The following is a 26,273-nucleotide window of genomic DNA, read 5'->3' on the forward strand; positions in this document are numbered from 1 at the left end:
ACGCGCGGCCCCGGGAGGGGAGGGAGAGCCCAACGCGCGGCCCCGGGAGGGGAGGGAGAGCCCAACGCGCGGCCCCGGGAGGGGAGGGAGAGCCCCAGGCACGGCCCCGGGAGGGGAGAGAGAGCCCCAGGCGCGGCCCCAGGCGGGGAGAGAGAGCCCCAGGCGCGGCCCCGGGCGGGGAGAGAGAGCCCAACGCGCGGCCCCGGGCGGGGAGAGAGCCCCAGATGTGGCCCTGGGCGGGGAGAGAGAGCCCCAGGCATGGCCCCGGGTGGGGAGAAAGGGCCCTAGGCGCAGTCCCGGGCAGGGAGAGCCCTGTGCAGTGAGAGCTCAGGACAGACAGACAGAGTGTGGTAATGGACGGACCGACATCAATGTACAATCCAACCCTGGGAAGGTCAAACCCCACAGAGCAGCAGGAAACAAACATTTCCCTTTCCCCAGTTCAAAGGTGATGGTAAAAAAAATCCACCTTAAATCTCCTGTCCACACTCAGAACCCCAGGAGAACGGAGCAGGGCTGGGGGGGGGAGGGGTGCTGCTTCCATCTCGCCAGCCGGGCACAGCGCATCAGCCGGGCAGGGGCTGGCGTGGGGCTGTCACAGCCCCCTGCCCCCCGTACGTTGCTGGCTGATGAGTTCCCATCCCAGCACCAGATTGCAGCTGGCTGGGGTATCCTCCCCAGGACTCCTGGATCCTTAGAGGAAAGCCCCAGAACAGCGGGGAGGGTGTGTCCTTCCCACGGCCCGGGGCCTGGCTCCAGCTCTCCCACCGCGTCTGCAGCTGGTTCTCACTGGCTGCTGGATCCACAGTGCAGCTATGCTGGCCCTCGGGGGCTCCTGCAGGGCAGGGGCACGGCCACACCCCCGCGTGGCTACTGACTGCAAAGGGCTGGCCACTGAGTCCTCCCACCACCAGCATGTCTAGGGGCCGCCCGCAAGCGCCGGAACTGCCCCGGGGGGAGCAAGGGGCTGACAGGCTGGGGGACCCGTGCGCTCATGGAAAGAGCACTCGCCAGAGCCAAAGCATCTCCCCTGCGACCCCCCAGCTTTGCCCGTGCCCCTCAACCCTGACCCCCACCCCCTGCTAGCCCAGCCCCAGGCTCCCCCCTACCCACAGCTCTGCAGGTTCCCCTCAACTCCGACCCGCAGCCCCCTGCTAGCCCAGCCCTGGGCTCCCCCCTCCCCACAGCTCTGCCGGTGCCCCTCAACCCTGACCCGCAGCCCTCTGCTAGCCCAGCCCCGGACTCCCCCCTCCCCACAGCTCTGCCGGTGCCCCTCACTCCCGACCCACAGCCCCCTGCTAGCCCGGCCCTGGGCTCCCCCCACTCCAGCTCTGCCGGTGCCCCTCAACCCTGACCCACAGCCCCCTGATTCTCTGTTGCACCAAAGTCACCAGGAATTAGTTGGTTTTTTGATGTGGAGAACGGGGGCTAGACCGAGTCACTTTCCCTTGAGAGAAGAGGCTGGCTTTGAATTCGGGGTGGCTGATGGAGCAGCTCCCAACCCTGCACACACGGTCACAAGCCATCGGCTCCCATGAGTTGGTCTTTATTCAGCACAACTCAAGAGAGGCTTCCCCGGAGCCTCTCCCCGTGTCGAGATCCCCCAGCTCCCCGCCTGCCCCCAAAGCAGAGATCTGAACACACTCCCTGCCCCTGCAATGGAGAAAGTCTCCCCCAGGGGCTGGAGAGAGTCCACAAGTCGGACTGAGCAGCACCCAGTGCCCCGCCCCCCCACGAAACAGCCCCTTTTATCCATCCCTGTGACACCACCGATATCGAGCAGCCCCCACCCCACTCAGCTGATCGCCAGCCCGACTGCTCTGCCCTCGTCCGTGTGTCCCAAGCCTGCCTGCTGCGGAGACGCACGGACAGAGATGCAGAGCCACAGGGGAGGGGCTGCTCCCCAAGCCCCGTTCCCCCCCTCCCAGGCTGTTGCCAGGGGGGGTCCCGGTACAGGCGAGGGGGGCTGGAAGCAGCCAGAGCATGGCCCAGAGAGCGAGAGAGACCCGAGTGAGGGGCGCCCGCTCTGCCCAGCTCGGGCCCTTCTCCATGCTAGGCCTGTAGGCCGCCCAGACGGGCTGAGGGAGCCCAGCAGATGGAAGCCCCTACCCAGGGCCGGATCACAGGAAGTTCAGTCCCATCCGCCGGGCAGCCTCACCCTAGGCAGTGCAGTGACTGAGGAGCGTAGTGGTTGGGACACAGGCTTGGATGTCTCCGCAGATGGGTCTCAGGCTCCCCCGTCAGGCCCCGATGGCGCCATTCCCACCCCATCAGGTCCTTAGCCGGCCGACGTGCCCAGACGAGGGCGAGCCAGGGCCACGCGGGTGAGTGGCCAGAGCCCGGCAGATCCGGGCCATTTGCAGGTGCGTTATCCAGGAGCCGCTTGGGGCCAGCTGCTCCCAGCGCTGGGCAGGGTGGGGGACCCGCTGCCTGATCTCAGCAGCAACCTGCCAGGTTTGTCCTCCCCTTGGAGAGTGCCTGGCCCCGGCCTGGCTGCAGGGCAGCACCCCCCAGTCTGGGGGCCACTCCGTACCCCCCAGGAGCTGCTGCCCGCATGCTCTGACCCTGGGTGAGACCCACCAGCAGCCCTCTCCTCCCACATCTCTGCCATCCCATACCCTGCCATGGCTGGGCCCGGCTCCCGGCAGCGAGGGTGAGTAGCGGGAAGGCTGTGCGGATGGATGGGGAAGCGGCCCCGTGCAGAGGGGCATGGCTGGGCTGGTGATGGCTGCAGGGGGCGAGCTGTTCCCCCTGTCTGCCGTGTGACTGTCCCAGCTGGAAGCAGGGAGCCAGATAGTGCATGGCACCCCCCATGGGCCCTGACCCTCCCTTCCCACAAACCAGCCAGCAAGCCGAGCCCAGCCCACCCGCAGCTCCTCTCCCCGGCAGGGAAAGTGCTTGGGAAGGAGGCGGCCGGCCGGGCGGCCGAGAGCCATGCAGCCCCATGTGCTTCCCATTAGCGACCAACGGGGCCAGCCGGGCGGGGCTCTCTCCTCCTGCCTCAGAGAGCAGGACTTGCTCTGGGGGGCTCCCAGGCTGCCCCGGCCCCTCGCCTGCCAGTCCTTCCCCACCTGAGAGCCGCAAGAAGCACTCAGCCTTGCCCCCGAACTGGCAGGTGCCACCAGCCAAAGCAGCCCAGCCCCTCGCCCATGTCACCCACCCCAAACCCACCGTGCCGCAGAAGGTGGGTCGGGCGCTCAGAGGGGCAGAGAGCAGGAGGGAACCACCAGCAACCCAGAGGAGAGACCCGGGAGGTTGGGTGCCAGGGACAGGGGTGTGGCATGGGGAGCAGTGCCCAGAGGGGCTGATGGTCTCAGGGCAAAGCGGGGTTTGGGGTGGAGGTTGACAGCTCACGACCCCCTGAGGGTCCCAACCCCTGGTTTGAAATCCCCTGGCCTAGAGTATCCTGCAGCACCCTAGACACTGGCAAACCCTATGAGATCTTACAGGAGGCTGGGGGCCCCAGCCAGACCCCAACCACCCCATTGGGTCGGGCTGGCCCCCTGGCGGACGGGCAACGCTGGCTCGAGAGAGGAGCTCGGTCCTTCGCCCGTGCAGCCCTCGGCCTCTGTTCCAGCTGCCATCAGGCCCCCTCCCAGCCCCTCTCCTCATGCAGGGCTGGGCTGACCTTGGGGCTGGGGCTGCGCGTCCCACCCCCCCATCTCAGTCACAGCCTCCACTCTCCGTGTTGTCAATCGCACCCCCCCCATGCACAGGCCCCCCATCGCTCGCCCGGCTCGGGGCTCCTCCCCAACCGCGGCCTGGCCGCCGAGGTCCCTGGAACGGCTCCCTGAGCTGACGCCTGAGGCTGTGTAAAACAGGACAGCCAGCCCCAAGTGCTCTCCTCCCGGGAGAACTGGGCCTCTGTGCCATGGGGCAGCCCCCTTCCAGGATGGGGGCCAGGGTTGGCCCCACCAGCTTCAGGGGCCCGGAGCAAACCCCCTCCCCATCCCGGCACCGCACGTCTCGCTGAGCTGAGGGACAAGGGCCACAAGGACCAGGCAGCCCCAAGCAATCCCCCCTTGTTCGGGGGCCCGGCCACGTTTGAGTGGCACACGTTGAGTGGCGGTGACGCTTGGTTTCGTTAACACGGGCTGGCGTCCCTGCTCGCGCGAGCTAATCTCCTTAAGATGTCAGTCACCATGAACCTCAGTAGCTAAGCCGTGCCCGACCCCGCGCCCAGCCTGGGAACGGCCCAGTGCAGTGGGGAGCCGGGCAGCGCAGGACGCCGGGGGGCAGGAGGGGCAGCAGGGACCCCACCCGGGCTCGGGGTCGCTGGTGAGTCACACCAGGGTCCCCAGGCTGCAGCCAAGCTGGGAGCTCCCCCGTCCAGCTCTCTGGGCTCCTGTCTGCGCAGGATGTTCCCTTTATCCCAGCCCAGGCTGCAGCTCATGGGGGGCCCTCTCCACCCCACCCCCACGCACGGCATACACTGCCCAGCCTCCCCCAAGGCCTGCTAGGGTCCTGGCTACGCAGGCCCGAGCCTGGCCAGCCGCTCTGGGCCACTTGGCTTGGGCACGAGCCACGCCGGAGCCACAGCAGAACTGGAGCAGAACCACCTGGAGCCAGAGCCAAACCAGCATGAGGCAAACCCAGATCCCCTGGGACTGACCGAGCACCCCCCCGGCCCCACACACAGCACAAGCAGAGCGGGCCACAGCCACGCCTGCTGCTCGCAGGCCCTGACTTGGGCAGGGCCGTTTCTGGGGCACGAGGCAGCACCAACGGCCTCCTGCGTCTCCGGAGATTCATGCCCAAGGCCACGAACCTCCCTGAGTCCTCCCCGTGAGACTCCCCCCAGGACACTGGGACTGAGCTCGGGGGCATTTCTGACTCACATGCATGGGGGGCTCTGATCTCGTTTAATTTATCCACAAGTCACCGACCAGGGTCCCACCCCCTCCCCTGCCAGAACTAGCCCCGGATCCAAGATGCTCACTCGCAGAGATGCATTATAATGATTTACTGCAGTGCCATCTCCAGCCCCCCAGTGCAGAAGCACAGAGAGCCCCTTCCCCAGTGAGTTCACAATCGAACCAGGCAGACAAAGGCTGGGAGGGGAAACTGAGGCACCAAGCGGGGGGGTGACTTGTCCATGGTCACCTCAGTGGCAGGGCTGGGAAAGGAACCAGGAGCCGCTCCTCTATGGCGGCCTCATGCCAGCAGAGGAAACCTCCACGCAGCTCGATTCTGGGGGACTGGGCTGCAACGGTGGTGTTAGTTAGTAAGTTTGCACTTGTCTTGGGCTGGCTGTGCACACATTCTCACACGCACACATTCTCACACGCACGTGTAAACACACATGTTCTCACACTCACGTGTACACACGCACATACATGCGTTCTCACACGTTCTCACACATACATGTGTACACACACACATTCTCATGCACACATGTACATACGCACATACACACACGTTCACCCACACGCACGTACACATGCACATACACACGCACACACTCACACGCACACACATGTTCACACACGCACATGTGTACATGCACATGCACACAAATTGACTTCAGAACTTTTTAGAGGAAACACATGAAACTCTGGGTGCAGGAAAGGGTTAAAACAAAACCTTGGGAACCAAGTTTAGACTCATTCTTCTCACCTGCCAAGAATGTGGGGGAGGGGCAGGGGGGCTGGGAAGCCTTGCGGGAGGCTTGGGGGCTTTTCGCTTGGCAGACCCTTGTGAAGCGAACCCGGCAGATCTCAGCACAGTCCCCTCGGGGGGCATCAGTCAACACTGTAAACACGACTGACCAGCACAGCTGAGCCTGGCCCTGAGAAATGGAACAGCACTAAAGGGGCACCGGCAGGGCTGGGGAGCCCAGGTCAGGAGTGAGGGGCACCGGCAGGGCTGGGGAGCCCAGGGCTGGAGTGAGGGGCACCGGCAGGGCTGGGGAGCCCAGGGCTGGCAAAGCAGGGGGCTACGGGTCGGGAGTGAGGGGTACCGGCAGGGCTGTGGCCTGGGGAAGTTTGTACCATGCCTTCCTGCATCCTCCATAGAGTTATCTCCTCCCTTTTGAGAGCACCGAATTCTCACACTCACACAAATGCTCTGGGCGGATGGAAAGTTTCACTCGTCCATTCAGCTGGGCTGGGGCTGCGGGTCAGGACTCGGCATCTCCTCCAAACCCCTTGGCTGGGGAGACCTCGCCCTGGCCGCAGACCCCGGGGGCCACACAGGAAATATGGAGGCAACATCTGTTTTGCGACTAAGCAGGTTTCTGGCCAGTAGCTGAGAGCCTCCAAGTTCCAGTGGCGCGATAGGAGCCAAACCAGCGCTGCCAGGAAAGGACGGGGGCACGGAGCCCAGCTCCGAAATAACCTTCCTCTCCGGGCAGAGCCCGCCCCTGCACTCGTAACTAACCACCCCGGGTCCCCACTTCGTCCCTCATGCCCCCCCCCTCCCGTGCAGGTCAGACCGGGGGCAGCTCCAGCCTCGCTGACCCCCCCCCTTGGCAGCTTTTGCCCCTCCCTCCCGGAGAGCAGTGTCCTGAACAGACCCCCCGGGGAGCAGACACCACATGAGGCCAGCGACCCTGAGGGGAGGTGTTCACAGTGCGGGGCGGCCGGGAAGCAGCCCCCTGCCCCCTTGCTCAGGTGGCTGACAGGGAAAGGGTCACGGCAGTAGAGCACAAGAGCGGGCCAGCCCCCCAGGTGGGAGACCCCAGTGTTTCACTCCCTTCTACAGGCAGGGCAGGCTGGGAGCTGGCTGGGCGCCGGGTGCCCAGACCCACAGGCCTCACTAGCCTCCTGGCCAGCGGGCAAGGCCACAGCCCCTCCTCCACACCAGCTCCTTCGCTGCCCCTGGTTTGGCTCCTATCGCGCCACTGTAGCACCAGCCGGCGCCCATGAGAAACGCAGGCGTTTGGGAGGCCGTCCCCCCGTCATGCATCGCGGTGGAAGAGTTGATTAGTTTCTTATTGATACTGCTTAGCGCAGCCTTTCGCAAACAGCTCCTAAGAGGAGCTGGCATCCCTAACTCCCTGCAACAGGAAAGGGAAACCGAGGCAAAAGGCAGGGAAGGGACTTGCCCAAGGAGGCCTCACCAGCCAGTGGCAGAGCCAGGATTAGGCCCCGGGAATGTCTGGCTCCCAGTCCCATGCGCGGCCTGCAGGCTGACACCTCCCTGCCGGGGACTATCTGGCTGGGTCGCTGCCCCAGAGAAATGCCAGAGCGTGACTCAAACCCCAGCAGGGAAGCCGGGGGAGCAGCCAGGCTGGGGGTGAGTTACTCATTTGTCTATTTCAGGTTTAGAACATTCTGAGCAGGGACAGGGTCCCCGGAGCCGACAGGGAGCAGCCCGTGTTCTCTCCTGTGCCGCCTGCCGGAAGGCTTTGGGTAACGCCAGCCTGTCCGATGCTAGCCAGTGCTCTCAGCCCCTCGCGCTCTGCCCCACCCCAATAAACCCCCCAAATAGTCTACGGCCCCAATCCTGCCCTTCGGTGCTGTGTGCACCCACTGGGATCCCATGCTTGGGTGGGATACTGACGCATCTGGGCACACACGCGTCGATACAAACATACTGATGTGCCTGTGTGCACGCACACACACGGATACGAACGAGATACTGATGTGTGTGAGAACATACGAACATGCACTGGCATATCACTGATGTGTGTGAACGGCGCATTCCTGCTGCTAACGTGTGGGTCTATGCACGTGTGAACACGTGCTAACCTCAGACCAACAGGCATGTGCATATGAACACATGTTGACACAACACTGATTGTTCCCGCATTACTTCTCCCCACCAGGCCCTGTCTCCTTTCCTGATGCCCCAGGCTCTGGATTCCCCGGCAGGAGGCGTTTCCTCGCTAAAACCCACAGCTGACCCACAGCCCCAGCCAGAAGGCAGCGGGAGGAGCAAGGCGCAAACACAAAAGAGAAGAGCCTTAAACTGGCCTGAATGCCAGGTAATTATCTGTAATGGGCTAGAAACACTCCTTGGATCCGTGTACACTGGCCAAATGCCTGCGTTAGATTTCGCCGGGTACATTGCAGAATTCCTCCCAGCCACATCAAGAGTCGTGAAGACAAGGCCCAGCGTGCGGCCTGGCTGTTTCCCCTCCTACCGTAGTAAATCCCACCCCCGGAGAACGCACTCCCACTCCCGTTCACCCCCAAAGCCACTCACCCTGGGGAGCTGGGCTGGCCCCTACCAGCCCCTGTCCTCCTGGAGAGCGTCCGCCCCACGACCCTTCCATCCTGCCCCTTCACCGCGGGGACGGGGGTGAGCCTGGCCTTGATGCTATCCCCTCCCCAGCACCAGCCATGGCGTAGGCCCTGCGCCTCGACCCTCCTCCCATCCTGTCCCTCCTTGCCGTCCATCCCCCGCCTCAGCAACACCTCCCACCTTCTGCCCCCTGCACAGACACAATCCCCTGGTGCCCAGCAGTCCCCCACCTGACTCTAGCGCCCTGTCTGCCCCCAGCCGGAGCAGCTCCCCAGCACCACAGGGGAGGCGGGTGGGGGCGAAGCCGTAACCGCTCCAGGAGGATGGGGAGGGAACGTTGGGGCAGGCTGCTGGCCGGGGTCTCGCCTGGTTCTTCCCAGATCGCCTCAGCTCCCTGCTGCAGGAGCGGGGCCGGCGCCAGCTCGGAGCTGAAGCGTTGGCCGGCTGGAGAAAGGTTCCACAGACGGAGGGGGCTGACTCCTCTTGGCCGGGCGGGCCAGGGCAGGCAGCCCCCAAGTGCTCCCCCTAGTCTTCAGGTCCCCCCGTGGAACTCCCGTGTGCCACCTACCCACAGAACCCATGGCCGCAGGGTGGTTGCTGGCACTGTCCGTGACACTGCCAGCTCTGTCCTACTGTCTCCTTGGGCTCCCTCGTCTGCCCCCAGCTTGTCTCCTGTCCTATATGTAGCGCATCAGCTCGCTGGGGCAGGGACTGACTCCGCTCTGGGTTTGTCCAGCACCTTGCACAGCGGTGTCCTGCTCTGTGCCTGGGGCTCCCGTGCTAATACAGATGCTAGCTCTGGGGTGTGAAGAAGGGACCTACAGAACAGGCAGCCCACGTGGGCCCCACTGTCCTCCTCACAGTTGTCCCCATGCTCAGCGCCCTCGGCTCCGCCGCGATGGGACCCGGCTATGGGGCAGAGATGGAGTCCAGTTGTGTGCACCATCTCCTGCTCCCCAATGCGCCCCTGGACTGAGCAAAGCGGGACAGCTGGGCAGGCACGTCAGGACACAAGGAAGTCGTTAACAACGCCAGAGTTAAATGAGACACAAGGAATCTCTCTCATTGGGCCAATTTCTGCTGGTCAGAGAGACAAGCTCTCCAGGCCCTGGCGAAGCAAGTGAGTCTCTCTCTCACCAACAGCAGTGGGTCCAACAAACACTATTACCTCCCCCCACTTCGTCTCTCTCCTACCCTGGGACCAGCCCAGCTGCACCAACGCTGCATACAGCACCAGAGAGTTAAATGCTCACGCTCCGGTTCCAGCCAATCAGTGCCTGGGGCCGTTCACACCTCCCCGAGCCCTGGTGTCAGGCTCTCTGCAGACTCAGGCAGCCATCGATCGCTGTGTTGCTTGCATTCACTTCGTGGCTTTTCAGGGCCTCTTCGCCATGGCGAGGGCTGGAAATATTTTTCAGACTGAAATTCGGCAGCATCTGGAAGCTCCCAGGGCCCCCACGCTCCTGGCTCCGAGCCGAGAAGCACTGTGTCAGAGACACCTGGGCCGGGGGGTCCCGCCTTAACACACTGCCTCAGGCTTTTAAAGGGGACATAACTGACAGGTCCTGTGCTGGGTGGGCTCTGCACAGGGGGACCTGCATGGAGGGGGCCCTTTAGGACCAGGTCAAGGCCCTGCCGGGGACCGTGCTGCCCTGCCCAGGATGATGGGTGGGCCGGTCCCCGCTCTCTCCGTGCCCAGGCTCAAAGCATGGGACAAGACAAGGGGCGCACAGACACTATTCCTGCAGGAGACTCCAGCTGCGGCGGGGTCCTTCCCTGCAACCCCAGGGCAGCCACTCCACGCTGCTCCCACGCAGGAGTTCGCACTAATGCGAGCAAGGGGCTGCCCCACGTGTAAGGAGCACAGGGAATCTGGAGACAGGGGAGGGAAGGGGGAAGATGAAACGGGACTTTTCCATCTGACTCCCACTATCTCTTTAAATCTGCCAGTGTGACCCCTCATCTGCCCCTGCAATCTGAGCTATGTTATTCCTAGAGTGCCAATCACCAGAGTCTTTACGGTGCCACCCTCACACGCCGGCTACTGATCCTGACTTCCCCGAGGCAGGAGACAGAGGGAGACTTGCGGGCTAGCTGCGAGCCACCTCTCCCCTGGTCGGATACTCGTTTATTTCATTCTTCCACTGCCGGATAGCCAGTCACTGAGTTCTAATCTCGGCTCTAACACTAACTCCCGCAGGGGGCCTCGGTGAGTCACGTCCCTGCTCTGTGCCTCGGTTTCCCCATCTTTCGGGGCTAATACAGCTCATTTCCCACACAAGCAGCTGGCACACCCGGTGATACGCTAAAGAGAAGATGCTCTCACAGGCTGTGCAGCGAACAGAAAGGTTCAGTTTGCTGTTAAAATGCTATAATCTAGAGATCTATTGTTACCAATAAAACACTGGTAGATTACATTGGAAATAGGGAAAAAACAAACAAAGAAAACACAAGTAATTTCCCTTTCCACTGCAAAAGAAACCCCCCGAGAAAGGCAGAGCTGGGGGAGACGCCTGTCACCGAAGGCATGAGCTGGTGTTCCGAGTCGACGCCGTTACATTTTATGGAGACCGTTTTGTTAAAGTTTTGGCCCTGAAAACGTGTGAAAATTGCTCCGGTGAACCCAGCAATCTGTCTGTTCACTTGCAAGCCGTTTAGCAGGTTCCCTAACCAGAACGGAAAGCCGAGGGATGCAAATTAGCACCCAAGTAGCACTGCAACCCCCACCACCGATGTGCAGCCCCCCTCCTTCCCTGGCGGGTCTTCACAAGTTTCAGCAACCTGCCCCTTCCAATCTAATCTTTCCCCATCTTCCTCATCAATCAATTTGTCCCATAAAGCTCCCTGACATGCTGAAATATCGGCTAAACATCCACTCCATCCATTTATGCAAATCGAATAAATCCATCCCGGCTTCTCTAAATATTGATTATGCTTCTTAATTTATAGCAAAATAATAATAATAATAAAACGAAAAGTTGGGAGCGGTACCGGGGGGAGACGGGGGCAGTTTGTGACTGGAAAACAAATGGCAGCTAACATGGAAAAGGTGGAGCTGGCTGTGTGGCAGGGACGGGGGGAGGAGACAATACTGTTCAGTTTTGTCCCCAGCATGGGGCAGTCGCCCCAGTATTTTCACTGGGGCAATGGTGCGAGGAACAACCGAGGCTTGGCCTAGCTCTGAGCATTCAGTGGGAACTGCCTTCCAGACCCTGGATCTCTCCAAACCTCCAGCCCGGAGCAGGCTTGGCGTCAGGACTTGTGGGTTCTACTCCCGGCTCTTGTGTGGCCTCGGGCAGTCACGTCCCCACTCTGTGCCTCAGTTTCCCCACCCAAAGAGGAGGCTAATGGCAAAAACTCCGCCCGTGTCTCCCCCAGATCCATAAAGTGCTCTGAGAGCCACAGCCCAAAGCCCTATAGAAACAAAGCCTTGTGTAAACAATACCAGTGAAAGTTTGTCTGGCCCCAGCAGAGCGTTGGGTGCTGCTCCTCAGACAGAGCGGGCAGGGAGGGCAGAACATGCCACCCGTCAGCCACGGCACAGGGTGCCGGCGGGTGCCCTCCAGTGACCCCGTGTGGCCGGGCCAGAGCGAGCCACCCGCTCAGTCCCCACCGTGGGGCAGGGGGCCTGGCCCAGCCGATTGGGGCCGCCGCTGCCTGCAGAATCCTCTGTGGCTCTGGGAAAGCCACGGCCAGCGCTCTGCCTGCAGGATGCCCCAGCGCCGGGGCCAGGAGCACCTCACCACTGGCTCCAGCAATACACGTGGCACCAAGAGAGGGAACTCGGGAACGGCGCCCACCTTCCCTGCCCATCGGAGCCATCCAGGCACTAGCATCCCGGCTACTGCTCCCCTGGTCCCTTCCCCACTGGAGAGATGCCAGGGGGGCAGCCCTGGGGAATCCGGTGCTTTATTTAGCCACAGGCAGAGGCAAAGCAAGTCTCGGCTCCCCCCATGCACGGCGCCGCCACCACCACCTGCGCAGAAACCCCTCCTCCCTCGGCAGCACAGGGACCAATTAGCACCTCTGCTCCTGGTGTTTCTGTGATCTGGGCACCTGCCCCCTGGGGACAGGGCTGAAGCCGGCAGCTAATTTCACACAGGGGCCATCAAACAGCTGTGGGGTGGGGACCAGGAACACATCCACGCTAGGGGGCCTGAGCGCGCTCCCCCGGCTCCCCTGTGGCTTCCACTCAGAGCGCTGGGTGTTTGTAAAACACGGAGGGTGGACAACGCTCTGCTCCTCTCAAAGCCCAAGATCCTGGTGCCTGGAAATGCAGCATTCTCCCTACTTTACAGGCTGCAACAGCTGTGCCCGGCTCGCCCCTCGGAGTTTTGCAGAGGACTGGACGGATTGTCAGTCCTGTTCCGTGGGGTCAGCTCATGGGAGGTTTGTTCACGTGGGACAGGGTGCATGTCTCCACAAATGCTAACCCTGGTTTCCTACATGAAACTCCAGGAAAGGAAACATACATAGAAAAGGAGATAAGGCGCGCACACAAATAAAGAGAGGCTGTTCTTGCGCCCCTTGCCCCCGGGCATATTTCTACTTGGGCACTTGCCCCTCGGGTGTAGCCATGTTCACACTAATGTGAGAGAGATCCAGGAACACCGAGGAGGGGGAAGAGGACTCCCTCCATCCCCGCCTGCTCTTAGAACCAAACCTTTGGACTGAGAAATACCAGATTGGTCACTCAAAGCTGCTCCCAGGACAGCTCAAGCTCCACTCGGCCCCGGCCCCAGCCAGACACTGAGGGTTTATTTGGAAAGATTCATCCCCCCCAAAATAATAATAACTGGCATCATGAGAAATCAACCATCACCTGATTTATTTTTTTTTAAATAACAATGAAACCCAGTTTGCCTCTCAAGTTAAACCCCAACCCTTTTGCAGTAACTGCTACCTGCCCCATTCAGCAGCGTCCAGGCACGAGACCTAAAACCCACCTTAGTTAGGAATAAGAGCTGGATAACTCCGCCTCAAAGGCCGGAAATGCAAAGAGAACCAACAAACAGCGTAAATAACGACAGTCTTTTCAAGTCCTTCCCTTGTACCAATCTAAAGCGCGATCCCAGAGCCAGCACGTGAATTTCCTTTGTTTTTCCCTTCAGATAATGAGATTTTTAACCTGATGCTGCCCCTTTAAATATTTGGCAAATAGGAAATAAGTGTAATATAATTTCTTCAGTGTTATAATTTAAGATTAATCCATATTGTTATGGCACTAAATAAATGCTGTAATATTGAAATGCAGTTCAAATTAGCTTGACAGAGTGCCAGACGTACAATTAAAATGTTATCCAATGGGTAATCACAAGCTAGTTTCTACGTTGTAAGTGCCACTTGCAATCTGTCGCCTTTTGACTGAGAGAGAGAACGGAGGAGCGGTTCTGATCAGCGCCACTTCACGTCCCAATGCTTAAAAAGCCAGACAAACACAACCACCAGAGCAAACTCCCCCTGCCAAGTTCAGCTCCCCCACCATCACACTGGTACCACTCGGAACGCGCTCCAGCCCCAGCACAAAGGTGCCCGTGGGAAGCAACAAGATACAAGCTGCTGGGGATGTGGGTCTAGACTGGTCACACCCCTCTCCCCTCCTGTGACCGCAATCACAGCACCAGTGATCCCATTAGCCTGGGACTTGGCAGACTCGGGTTCAGATCCCTGCTCTGCCAGAGTGCCAATGGGACCATAATCGCTACGTTCTCCGGCCTTGCTGCATGGGGAGGAGCTGTGCTGGATGGAGAGTGGCTGCCCCCCAGGGGTAGGTGCACCCAGGGAGTGGGGCAGATGCCCAGCTCTTCCCTGGCTGCAAGGGAGTGCAGGGAGACTGGGCGCCTGCTCCCTGCTGGGACAGACAGCACCCCTGGCCGGCTGGAATCAGGGCAGCTAAGGGATCTCTTGGGTGCTGCCTCTACTAGCCCCCGGGCTACTCACAACACCAGGTGCTACTTGAATACAGTCATCGCAGCCAATAAACCCTGGGAACTGAGTCCGATCCCAGCCCACCTGGAGCTTCTTGGGCACCTGGCCCCGTATGCGAATCTTCCATTGCTGCTTTGGCCCCGGGCCCCGCTTCTCCTGCCTGACCCCTTGTGTCACCATTCGCCCCGCACGTGGGGGGGGAGGGCAAATGCTGCGGTTCTGAGCTGATCGGTTTCACACCCACTTTGGCCAGGTGCGAAGGAGAGTGGGGGCAGAGGGGCCGGATGGGGAGAATCACACTGGAGCGTCTGGCATCCAAACCGGGGCCGGGAAATCGCTCCTGACAGCCTGCTTTGCTCCCTGCGTTTCTGCAACACAAGCAGGAGGCTCCGAGCGAGGCTGCGTGCTGCCACCCGGGGTAAATCCAAAGGGCCTCTGCCGACGAGCTGCTGTCTGTAGGGCTGAGAACCAGCCCCTGGAATTGCTCCATTCAGTTCTCAGGAAGTGTTTCAAATACATAAAATCCCCACCAAGGGCGAGAAGTCAGAGCGGGCCCAGAGCAAAGCAACAACCAAAAAATTACCAAACCAGAGCGTAAGCAATAAAGCACAATTTATCGGTAGGCCAGCTCTAAGCCCCGCTAACATAAATATTGGTTTTACTCGGTGAATCCCACTCAGCTTCAAGAGGAGAGCTTCTTCACCCTGCTAGTTGATGACGTATTCCTGAATTTCTCAGTTACCCTAGAAATAAATAAAACAGCTGGGTTTCGATCCAGGCCATACACACGTGCTGGGATTTGGCTAAGTCTGGTTGCTTCCAAAAGGGGGCTCTGATAACGGTGCGGCTCAGCTCGCATGGGGCGCGGTCTGATGCCCGCTGACGTCCGGCTGTCCATCGCAGAGGACGCTGGAAGAGGTGCGCGTGGTACTTTTTATCTGTAGTCTCAAAGGAAGCTGAGTTTCCTCAGCCTCACTTTAGAGATGGGGAAACGGCGACTCTGAGAGAGGAAGTGACTTGACTATGGTCACACAGCAGGGCATTGGCAGAGCTGCGAATAAGAACACAGGTCTCCTGGCTGCACTGCACCTCCCACTAGCTGGGCCTGTCCCTGGAGCTGCCGGCTCTCCACTGCAGAGGCCTCAGCTCTTTGCGGGAGGGGCGTTGGCCTGGTCTGTGGAAAGAGTCTTTGTTTATCGAGCCAGCTCCCCGTGGTGTTTCCCTCCCGGCTGCCCCGGGAGATTTGTTCTTTTACACAGCTGTGGTCCTGCCTCAGCCAGAGTGCTGCGCCCCGACTCCCTGCCAGCGGGGGCGAAGTCACCAGCGAGGGTACGGGCTGCCCAGCCCAGCCTGTAGAGAGCATACAGCAGGCCTGCCACACCGCAGCATGGGGACAGGCAGGGTCCCTGCAGGTCAGAGGGACCCCAAATCGCTCTGCCCAGGGAAGGGATTGGGGAGCTAGCCGGGAAAGGGGCCACAGGCTCTGGGCATCTCAGCTGCATGGAGGGAGGGAGGGATCTGTCCCCTGCTAGCCCCCTGCACCCACCTTCCCAGGCATGGAGGAGGAGGCCTTAAGGGGGAACACCTGATCCCAGTGAAGTCAAAGGCCCACTGGCCTCGAAGCAGTAACACCGCCAAGCTGCACCTGGGTTCAGTGCATTTCCCCTCAGTGGTTTCTCGCTCAGGCCCGTGAGTGACGGGCCCTGCCTGGGCCCCAACAGCTGCTTCTCCCTTGGAACTCCTGCTGGCTCGTGAGGGGGGGGCTACACCTCAGATGGGCTCCCCGGCCTCCCCCAGTGTCGCCCCCATGCCCCCTGGCCTGGGAGAGACGGTCCCACAGCCAGCAGCCGAACTAACACAAGGCCCAGACCCCACCTCCGGGCACTGAGGCAGGTTAAGAAATCTGGGCGCAAGGAGAGACCAGCCAGGAGCTCAGATGTGTCCCCAAAACTTGGGACAAGCTGCTTTGGTCCAACCCATGGGCCGGATGTCTCCCCAGGGCCGTTTGTGGGACCCCCCTGCCTCCAGTCCCAGCCTGAGGGACCAAAAGGGCTTGGGAGGGCAAGAGGTGGGCTAAGCCCCCAGGCAGGGAAGAGCGGGGGTGGGGAGAGACGGGAGGTTCCCACCCTTGGTTGGATGAGCTGTGACAGGGAGAATCGGTCTGAGGCCCCAGAAGGGAAGGGGAAATCGGGGTTTGAGCTCCTGGGATCGGCTCTTCTCCAGTCCAGAGGAATTCCCACGTCCCAGCCTGGGAGTACAGGGCAGCAGGGAGCGGAGTTTGCAACTCTGGGCCCATCGGTTTTGTTGTATTTTACAGAGTGGATGAAGAAGGAACCAGCCCAACGGTCCCATGCGTGGAGGATGGTGTATTCGCACACACGCACTGAACGCGGGAGTGGCGCTCTCCCTTCGAAGCCCATGTGAATCTTTGCAGCGTCACCTAGTAGCCAAATCCTGCTAGTTTAATGCTTTGCTGTAATTACCAGACTTGCTGTCCCTTTCCGTAGCCATCAGCGCACGGCCCCGGCCTTCGGAGACGCTACCACTGCTGCCAGCCTCCCTTCTGCTGGATGGGGAGATCAGGCCAGCGCAGAGCTCGCACGCAGAGCTCGCACGCAGGTTTGCTGTCAAACGCCCTGTGTGTTTCACGCTCTGTTTAGGCTGGGATGCAGCTTGCTGACTTGTCTCTGTTGACTCCCCGAGCCTCCGTAAGGGCAGCAGTACCCCGAGGAGAACATGAGATGCACTGCAGGGCAGAGAGCCCCACATTCATAACCCTGGTATTACTGGCCTTGCTGCTGGCTGGAGGTACCTTGCTCAGCTCCCAGCAGCACCTGGGTAACGCATTCCCAAACGGGTCTGGACGCCGCAATCTCGGCATTCCTGTGCCCTACACATCAGCTCTGCACGGGGAGTTCTGTCTGAGGTAGGCCACCTGCCTGCCCAGAGACCTCACAAGATACTGGCAGGGCTGCTTCGGGGAGGGGGCTTGGGGCGACTCCCCTGCCAGTGATGGAGCCAACGCCTCCCTCCATATCTGACTAGGGAGGAGTTGGACCAGGGCTCGCAAACCCGCCTTGGAAGAGCCCGGGTTTAAAAACGCTTTCTAATCCCAAGGTTTGTAACGAGGTTTCCTGGGATTCCGCGCGCTGCTCTCGCTCGCACGTTCTGTCCGTGCAGTGCGCTCCACGGGACTTTCCAAAACCATCTATCAGCATTTACAGAAAGTGCATTTAACACAAGTTCGTTTGCCCAGCCCAGCCCTGGCTCCATTCTGAAACTGCCTGTTTAAACTCCGGAGCTCACAGCAACAGATTCCCCTTCCCTTACATGCACCCCTGGGACACCGGGTTGGTCAGGTGAAGGGGACATTTGTTCAGATCTTGGGGGCTCAGCACCATGGGGTCCCTGGGAACAGAGATCAGTGACTTGCACGGTACATTTTTCTTCCCCTAATATACACTTCCCCCCAGGATCTCTCTCTCTCTCTCATGCCCAGACACACACAATCACTCACAGGATCTCCCTCTGACATCACCGGCAGCTGGAATATTTATGTCTCTTTCACCATGATGAATAACAAATTTATACACACAAAAAAAAAATCCCCCAGTACATCAAAGAGATTCACATCCCTGAAACCGGAATCCAATTCCATGTTACAGCGTGGCCGCTCTGGCACCCCGGTGTCAAGCATTCATTTCCATATTTTGGGGCAATCATAACAGTATTTATTAGAGACACTTAGTGTCTACAGGTGAGATCAAAAAATGTGCCGTTCAGTTGGTCTAGCGCCGGCCTATCTGTCTCTCCACAGACATGCACACACGAGTGTCTCTGCCCAGATCCAAATAATAACTAATGAACAGATGAAACCACTCAAGTGTAATTCCACAAGATTTTGGTTTCTTAGTATTCTGCTTTTTTTCTCCCTGACACATGTGCATTTACCTCCCGCCTCCCCTCCTCAGTAATCTTCAGCAGGAGTGTCACTAATAAGGAGTAGACAAGTTAATCTCAAAATCTGTTTTAACTTTGACACCTACTTTTTAAAATGCAATGCATGTTCCAGAGAGGCTGGGCTGGCAAGCCACAGTGAAACACAGGCGATACGGAGCGGAGGAAGAAAAAGCTCCTTTTAGGATGATGGATCGCTAACTGATCCCTGCAGCTTCACATCCTCACGCTTGCCCAGGCTCTGCCTGGAAAAGATGGAAGGCTATCGTCTTCCACCACGCCCAACCGGTGTGACTGGGGCTGGATGTATACACGCCCCCTCCCCCCATCCACACACACACTTTAAATGAGTCAGATTTAATCTTAAAGTAATTAAAAGACAGTTGCGAGGTGGTTTGCCTCCAGATCCATTCTTCATTCTTGCTCCCACCCAGCATTGTTTTTGTTGCTTCTCTCACGCTCGGTGGATTGCTGCTGAAGACACACACAGCTGCACATGTATGTGTGCGTGCGACCAAGGGCTCCTGGATCCCAATTCACCAGCCTCCGGTGACGTGGATTCGGCTGCTTTCAAGGTCTTAGGAAATTAGAGAAACAATCTCCAGTCCGTTTAAAAAAGAAAACACAGCCCCACCTGTTTCTGACCCATCCCTTTCTCGGGAACGCCGGAATAAAAAAATTAAGTGTTCGGACCGATCCCAGCCTGGAATTTAATCCACCGAGACAGCTGCAGCGAGAACAAACTGGAGCAGGAGATGCTGGTAACTTGGGCCCTGAGGGCTCGTATCTGACACACGATGGGGCCTGATTGAAAACCAGAAATCACCAGGATCACGTCACAGCGGTGCTCCGGGGCTCCCTCAGCTACCCAGCAATGTTTGGCTTCGGCAAAACTCCTGCTCCTGCCTTATGTAAAATCCCTTCCAGGCTGCTGCTCGCAGGGTACAGTATTATTATATATTACAACAAATAGAGAGCTTTGGTGCAGTGACAAATAGCACTACATGAGCTAACCTATATATTAGCCTATAAAAATGTCACAAGGGCAAAAATGTAGACTCCGTGTAAAGTATCGAGTTCACAGAACCTCTTTGTCGAAGTTTTCCACTTCTTCTTTCCCTTCTTTCATTTATTTGTGGGCATTTCCACCGTGGTGCCTGAGCACTACGTGAGATTCAAGGTCCCAGGCCAACATCCACCCTCTGCTAGACCAGTGTGAAGTTGCAGTAAGTCTGCAGATTTTGAACCAGGATAACTTTGATGAGGCTAGTTTGCTACTAAGGCAGGACTCTTTCCTGTCTCATGATGGGGTCTGGCAGGCTTTTCATATTGATTCAGCGATAATCTTTCAGTTCCTTCGTAGAATTTTAATTGTGGAACAAAGTGACTTTTATAGAAAATCTGTTCTATATTACAGGGTATGTTCCATGAGGGATTTTCAGTGACTTTAATAGGAGTTAGGCAGGAAAATTAAAATATGCCCCGATAGGTTCCAAAGGACAAAATCTATTCTGTTCTGTTTGTTTCCCTCTATAATTGCATCAGAAATAAGAAATGTCAAGCATCCAAACTCTGACGTAGCAGAAGTCACCCAGGCAACTTCCCAGAACACAATGCTGCGCTTATAACGCATAAATACTACTTTGCTCTTGTTTAGTAACTTGCATTGGAGAATTTCTGCGCCCTTTACAAAGGTGGGTAAGTGGTCTCCATATTGTACAGATGAAGAAACTGAGGCCAGAAAAAGACTCAGAGAGCAAGGAAGTGAGAAAGCTGGAAATGGAGCCAGGGGGTCACGATTCCCAGTTCTGTGCGCCAGCGCTGGAGAACATTCTCTGACATATTCATTTGCATGATCTTTGCGCCAAAACCAGATGCAAAGCGAAGCATTTGGCTGTTCTAACTGCCCAACTTTGAATGATGGGTTTAATAAAACCAAACCTTTGTATCTTAGATTCTGCACATCCTCCAAGTGACCCACAACCTTGGAGCCAGCCATCTGCAAGGTATTCTGGGATGTGTAGTCCCACGCTTAAAGGGGCAGCAGGGGAGGGAGCCATGTTACAGACAGACAACCCTGTGAATTGCACTTTGGATAACCCTGACTGAGAGGCAGCCGGTACCAAAGCAAAGGAAAAATCAGATGAGGGCAAGACATTGGGTCCTCTCCTCAACGTGTGTAAGTCCGGGCAGCTTCCCTGACTTCAGGGGAGTTCGCTGATTGGCACCAGTTGGGGATCCGGCCCGACCTTGTAATTACCGTTCTGCGCTTGTCTTTCCACCTTTTCGGTTTACTGCAGCCAACCCACTACATTGTTTGGTTATTTATCGGGAAGAGTAATTATTAATCATGGTTCATTACCGTTCGCCACGTTTCCAAAGCACGCAGCGCCAGGCCACGGAACAGCAGCGAGAAAAGAATGAAATTAGGTTAACAGCTCAAGAAGTAAACGGACGGTATTCTAAAAGAGCTGCGATGTCTCTTTCCTGCAACCAACTCTCTCCCCTCCAAATTACAGACCCGGCCACAACTAGCTGGAGCGGTTACACCCAGCTTTCCCGAGATCACATTTGGTGGCTCCATTATCCTTAATATGTTTCTATTTTGAAGGCTCTCTGCTGGCACCAGCTACAAGAGGAGTGTGTCCTAAAGCAGGAGGGGGGGGAGAGGTTGCTCTCAGACGTCCCCAATTTGAAGGGAGGTGAGAGGGCTCTTTTGTGGGTATCAAGCAGAGGAGTGGAGGGTATTCAGAGGAGCTCTGTCTTCCCATTATTTATGCTCACAGCCTGCACTAATGACATAGGTAACTTGACAGCATACATCCTATCTGCCTGCTGGAGTGCATCTTGATTGTTCAAACATACTCTTAAAGGTGTCCAATCATTTATCAAATTTAAATGACCGTGTTGCGTTCCAAAGGCCCGGAGCATCCAAATTGCATCCTCGCTTCCTAGCAGCCCCTTCCCAAAACCCCACCACTCCACGGGCCAGCGAACAGGAACTGTTTGCAGGGCAAGTCTCCTTGTCCTGCCTATGCCCAGAAATATGGCATTTCATGATTCTGCCTTTTTTCATTCTCTGCCGTGTCACAAACTCCAATACAAATCTACTAATCCAGCAGGAAATGATGGACTCCAGAAGCCCAACCAATTAAATTTAGACTCATGAAAAGCTCGGTGGCTAGTAAATTATAATTTTTATTAGCTTGAACAATGTTCCCGTAAGAGAAAGTGGAGACTCTCCCATGAATGGCTCTTGTATAATTTATTTAACTTCATGGGCCTTGCCAAAGCCCGGAATATTTTTAGATCTTTCTGTTGTTGGGTTTTTTTTTTTTGTTTTTTTTTTAAAGTGAGTTTCTGGAGGGGTATTTTTAGACTCATACATGTTATTTTAACAGACTTCTTTGCATTTGGACTTCCATATGTCGCACAGCCTCTCCTACCAGGCTGGGCAGGTTTCTAAGAATTGCTGGAGTCAATTTCTTCGGATGCGCTATTTGCACCAAGGCTCTGCCTGCCACTAAATTAGCATCACCCAGCGTGGATAGTCCTATAGAAAAATTCCACTTCTTATAGGAATAATTAGACATGATGGTGTAGCAATTCCCAGTGGAAAAATGCACATTCCAAAACTGAGCTTTAATTTCCCAGTGTGTGTGTTAACCGCAGCTGCCTTGCATAACAATGTATATCTTCCAGTTCTTGTGCAAAAGATCAGCCCTGGCAGTTCCTAGCTGTTAGCTGTGCATTGCCTTTGATGTCTCATGCTACTTGTCATTTATAAGTAAAGATGGTTAGAGTCTTTAGAACATGTCTTTGAACAGTAACTCTTTTAGCACCTATTTAATGCTGGTAACTGTGTTGCAAAAACACTCACTGGTGTCATGCAGTTAATGAGGTATTTACTAAAATGTATTTTCTTTTAAAAAAAGAAGAACACTAAAGGCAGTGGGGGGAAACCCCTTTACGGGGTTTGTCTCACCAGGAAATTACTGGATTTAATGATAACTAAATCTATATGACGATCTATTCTTCCTCGCAAGTTTCGGGGCTTGGACGGTGGTGGAGTAAAAGATGGAAGGACTCCACCAGAAATTCTCGGCTTGCAGTCCTTTATGGTCCCTGCTAGAGACGGCTGCCATTCCTGATTACTATTAATCTTTATTAATTAGTATGATGATTATATTTGTGTTTCTAGCTGCAGCAGTTCACAGATTATTTCTTATTGTCATTTCCATTCAAGCTAAAACGTTGAAGCATGCAGCTACCTTGGAGGGGCGGCAGGGGAGAGAGAGACAATGTTTATATTTGGAGGTTTCCCTAAAAGATAAAAATGTCTCTCGTACTGAATAAGAGTCTACAGCAATGTTGAAATTTCAGCAGCTTGAGGCAGCAGGACTGCTAAATAACCCTGCTCCTCTCTCTCTCTCTCTCTCTCTCAACTTTCACAGCTTTGACTTTGGACCATCTGCATTAGAGACAAAAAAATCTACCACTGCACTAAAAATAACGCTACAAAACATTTTAATTGCACCTTTTGTGACAAGGTTACTATAACAGCACTTTACCATAAAATTTCTACAGCAGGATTATAAAACTATCAGCACTCCGTTTTAAGAAAAACAATTTGTGAAACATTAAAAGCTAACTTCAAAATCAAGGTCTTTGCCGCTGACTAAAAAAAAAATAAAAAAGTACAGTTTGAGGGGGGAGAGGGAAGCTTTCCGTGGGGAGAGAATTCCACAGCAACGGGAGTGTTACAATAAATGCTCGATCCACTATGTATGCCGTCTGGAATTCTGCCTGACTAGAAGAATGACTGGACATAAAAACAAAGCTCATTCTGAACCGTGCTCTTCTTATTAGAACCAATATACCCCCAATGGATCTGTCTCATTTGGGGGCCTTCCCGAGCCGTACATTTCAATGTTTAGCCAAATCTCCACCTGAAAATTGAAGGAGTCAAAACAATTCCTCCAGGACAGTTTTTGCTCGTCGTCTTTCCTGAGACACCCCGTGTGTGTGTGTGTTTAAAAGCTGAGAGCAGGGGGTTAAGAGACATTAATAACCTTTTCCAGATTAAAAAAAAAAAATTGGCAAAGCTCCATCCAGTCTAGTCGGTATATTCCTACCCAATGGCCTCTGGTCCTTGTAAGGTCGTTCCCTGTATTATAATTAAATACTCAGTGTCAAGATACCATCAATAATTTATTCTACAGGAATCACCAATTTGCTTACCTGCAAATTTTCTCATCTCCCCCGAATTCCCCAATGAGACTTAAACATGACGCTGAGGACTTTAGAAAGGGGGTTTCTCTGAGCTACACGAGGGACTATGTGCTTCATCCAGGGAAGACGACATGGAGCTTTGGACCAAACCTTCTCTGAAGCGGGATGGGGCACAGTCTGAATTCGGGGCACTAACCCAGGAGTACAGAAGAAACCAGATTTAACCACAAATCTCACTATTTGCCCTGTTTGTCCAGTTTTATATTTTAAAATAAACCTCGGTGTCGTTTAGGAGCAACCGTTTCTGAAAGGCTGAGCTGCAATTAACATATTGCAATTTACAAAAAAAAAGGAAGGGGAAGGGAAGAAAGAGTCGGAGGAAATACACATTTCATCCAGGGAAAATTCTGCAAATATATGATGTCATTATTTAAAATGCAGCACATTTCAGAATAAGTACGTCTCGATCCTTGCGTTTGTTAGTGGCACTTTTTTTCATCTCATCATGCTAAAAGCCCATTAGTAATTATGCAATTTTTGTGTGTCATTTTTTTCTTTTTAGGAAATTTACAGTCGTCTTTTGACTGCACTCCCAGATGACAATTCTCCATTCTAGTCCATCTCATGCCGTCCTTTTTAATCCACACACTAATTGTAATCCCATTAAAGCAGATATAATTTTATTAGTATTCACAGTTCATCAAGCTAGCAATAATAACTCTTACTGCGGAGGTTTTTTTAAACTGCAAAACATTTACTCTGATGTTTAAAGCAAACTGTAAACAAACCGAGCCAGCTATGTGCTTGTGCAAGACTAGCATGACATCCATACATCCATAAATATATCTCATACATATACACAATGCACACACAGCTTCCCACAGCCGTTCTTTCTTGACATTAAAAAACAGCTAACAGATTTCAAACCCAGCAGTCTGTGCACAAAAACTTTGAGGACAAAAATATATTCACTTGTGGGTTAATACGGAGGAAATAAGATTTCTAACTCCAATCTTTCATTTTGCACACAGCAGAAGCTCACTTTAAAATCCAGTCCCACAGTGGATCAACCCTTTGGAAATCCGAGGAGCCCACAGTACTCAGAAGCAAAGGCAAAATGTGAGGGCTGAAGCCTCCCTTCCATTTTCCCTTCCTCCTTTCTCAGGCAACTTTCCCACCGAGTGAGGCCTGAGAACACCACTACAATGGGGATTGACCCGCGCCCTTTCGCTATCCACCAGTACTGAAGACAATGAATATACACCTTACCTCCCCAGAAACCCTGAGCTGCTCATGCATATAATTGACCGGTTGATGGTTTTGATTGTGTTTTGTTTAATACTAAGCATGTAGCTAGTTGGTACCTGGTAGATTCCCCCTCACTCCTCTCCGGCTGCAGGCGGCTCTGAAGCATTAGTTGATTAAAAGGGCACTGCAGATGATCTCCCAAGACCCTAGTGCATCGAACTGGGTCTATTTTCCTTGCCACACGTTGTCTGCCTTTAGCAGGATACCGGAGGCACTTGTTAAAGCTATTGCATGCCCTGCAAACCCATTCGCACCCTGACACTTCGGGGCTTGATATAGAAACCGGATTTTCTAGCCCTACACCACCAGCCCTATTAACACACCACTGCCCCTAATCTGCAAGGCCCCAACCAGTCCCCGGCTCCCTTCCACCGAGCAGTATTTTTGTTCAGCCCCTCCAAAGGCCGCCCGGTTCCCCGCCCCGACTTTCTCCGGGCGGTCAGGGCCGCGAAGGCTTTTCGCTGGGGGTTATTCTCCTTCGGCTGCGGCACGAAGGGGACGAACCGCCTCTCGCCTCCACCAGCGGCGGCGAAGATCAGCTCCCGCTCGGGAAAGCCGGCCAGCTCAAGCCCCCCGTGGAACCGGGGCAGCCCCGCGCGGAGATGCGCTCTCCCTCCAGCGGCCCGGGGACCCGAGCCTGGCTGCGGGGGACGCCACTGACCTGTGTGCGCCGCCATGGAGATGGGCGCGGGGAAGAACTTGCCCGGCTGGAAGTGGCCCGGGTGCTGCACGGGGCTGTGGCCAGACGCGGCCAGGCGGCCGGCGCTGCTGCGGTGACCCACGCTGCCGCGCTCGGCGAGGAGGTGAGGCGGGGGCGCGAACTCGCGGCCGTCCATGCCGGGGCCCGCGGCACGCAGCCCGGCGGGCGGGCGGCGGCGGCTCCTCAGCGAGGCAGCGCTCCTCCTTCAGGGCTCCGGCGGGCTCGGGCCCCGCGTCTGCTCCTGGCGTCCCGGCTCATCCTCTGCAGAGGGGAGAGAGAGCGGGTGAAACCGGCTGCAGCCCACCTGGGGGCCGGGAGAAATCCGCGGCCCTGCTCCGGGCTGGTCACCGAGCCGCTGCGCTGATGGGGGCACGGGAGGGTTTTAAAAATACAGAACCCGCGCAGGCCCCCTCCGCGCAGCCTCTCCCCCCACCCCGCAAGGCAGAGCTACATTTCATCCAAAACGTGAATTGCATCTGCGAGGGAGAGACAACCCCCCACCCCCGACCAGGCCTTTGGGGGCTGGGTTTTTAACAAAATTCTCCCCCCGTTTCTGGGAAAAGGTGTTTCTCGGCGCTCCTGCCTCCATGGCCAAGCCAGCGCCAGCTCTGCGCGGGGCCGATCCGGGGGCGCAGGCAGCGCTTCTCCCGAACTCTGCCTGGGGGGGGGGTCAGTTCCCTGCCGCAGGAGCCGGGCCTGCGCCCCCCACCCACCGATCCGGGCTCCCACCAGAGAGAGAAGTTGCGCTATTGTCTCCAGCGGCTCCCCGGGAAAGCCGGTGCAAGAGGCAGAATCGGTGACGCTGGCCCCGAAATAAATCTCTCCCTCCGGCCACCTCGGTGGCAAACCCCGCATGCGGCGGGCACGGCCCGGGCTTTAAATTCTTCTAGACACGGTTCCCAGCCCAAACAGTTATGTAAGGTGCTTCCCGGGCATTCACTGCGTTTGCACACAAGGCTGG

At 56.4% G+C, this 26,273-nt stretch overlaps 1 protein-coding gene across 1 annotated transcript in view; it reads right to left on the reverse strand.

Annotated features, from left to right (window-relative positions):
- Window positions 1–26,273, reverse strand: part of BAHCC1 (BAH domain and coiled-coil containing 1) — an 84,834-nt gene that overhangs the window by 43,762 nt on the left and 14,799 nt on the right. The window contains exon 2 of the mRNA XM_034790535.1: window positions 25,274–25,573. Coding sequence (XP_034646426.1) covers window positions 25,274–25,448 — 175 coding nt within the window. The 5' untranslated portion in view covers window positions 25,449–25,573. The remainder of the gene's footprint in view (window positions 1–25,273; window positions 25,574–26,273) is intronic.

The sequence above is a fragment of the Trachemys scripta genome, chromosome 14, assembly GCF_013100865.1.
Source record: "Trachemys scripta elegans isolate TJP31775 chromosome 14, CAS_Tse_1.0, whole genome shotgun sequence".
NCBI lineage: Eukaryota > Metazoa > Chordata > Testudines > Emydidae > Trachemys > Trachemys scripta.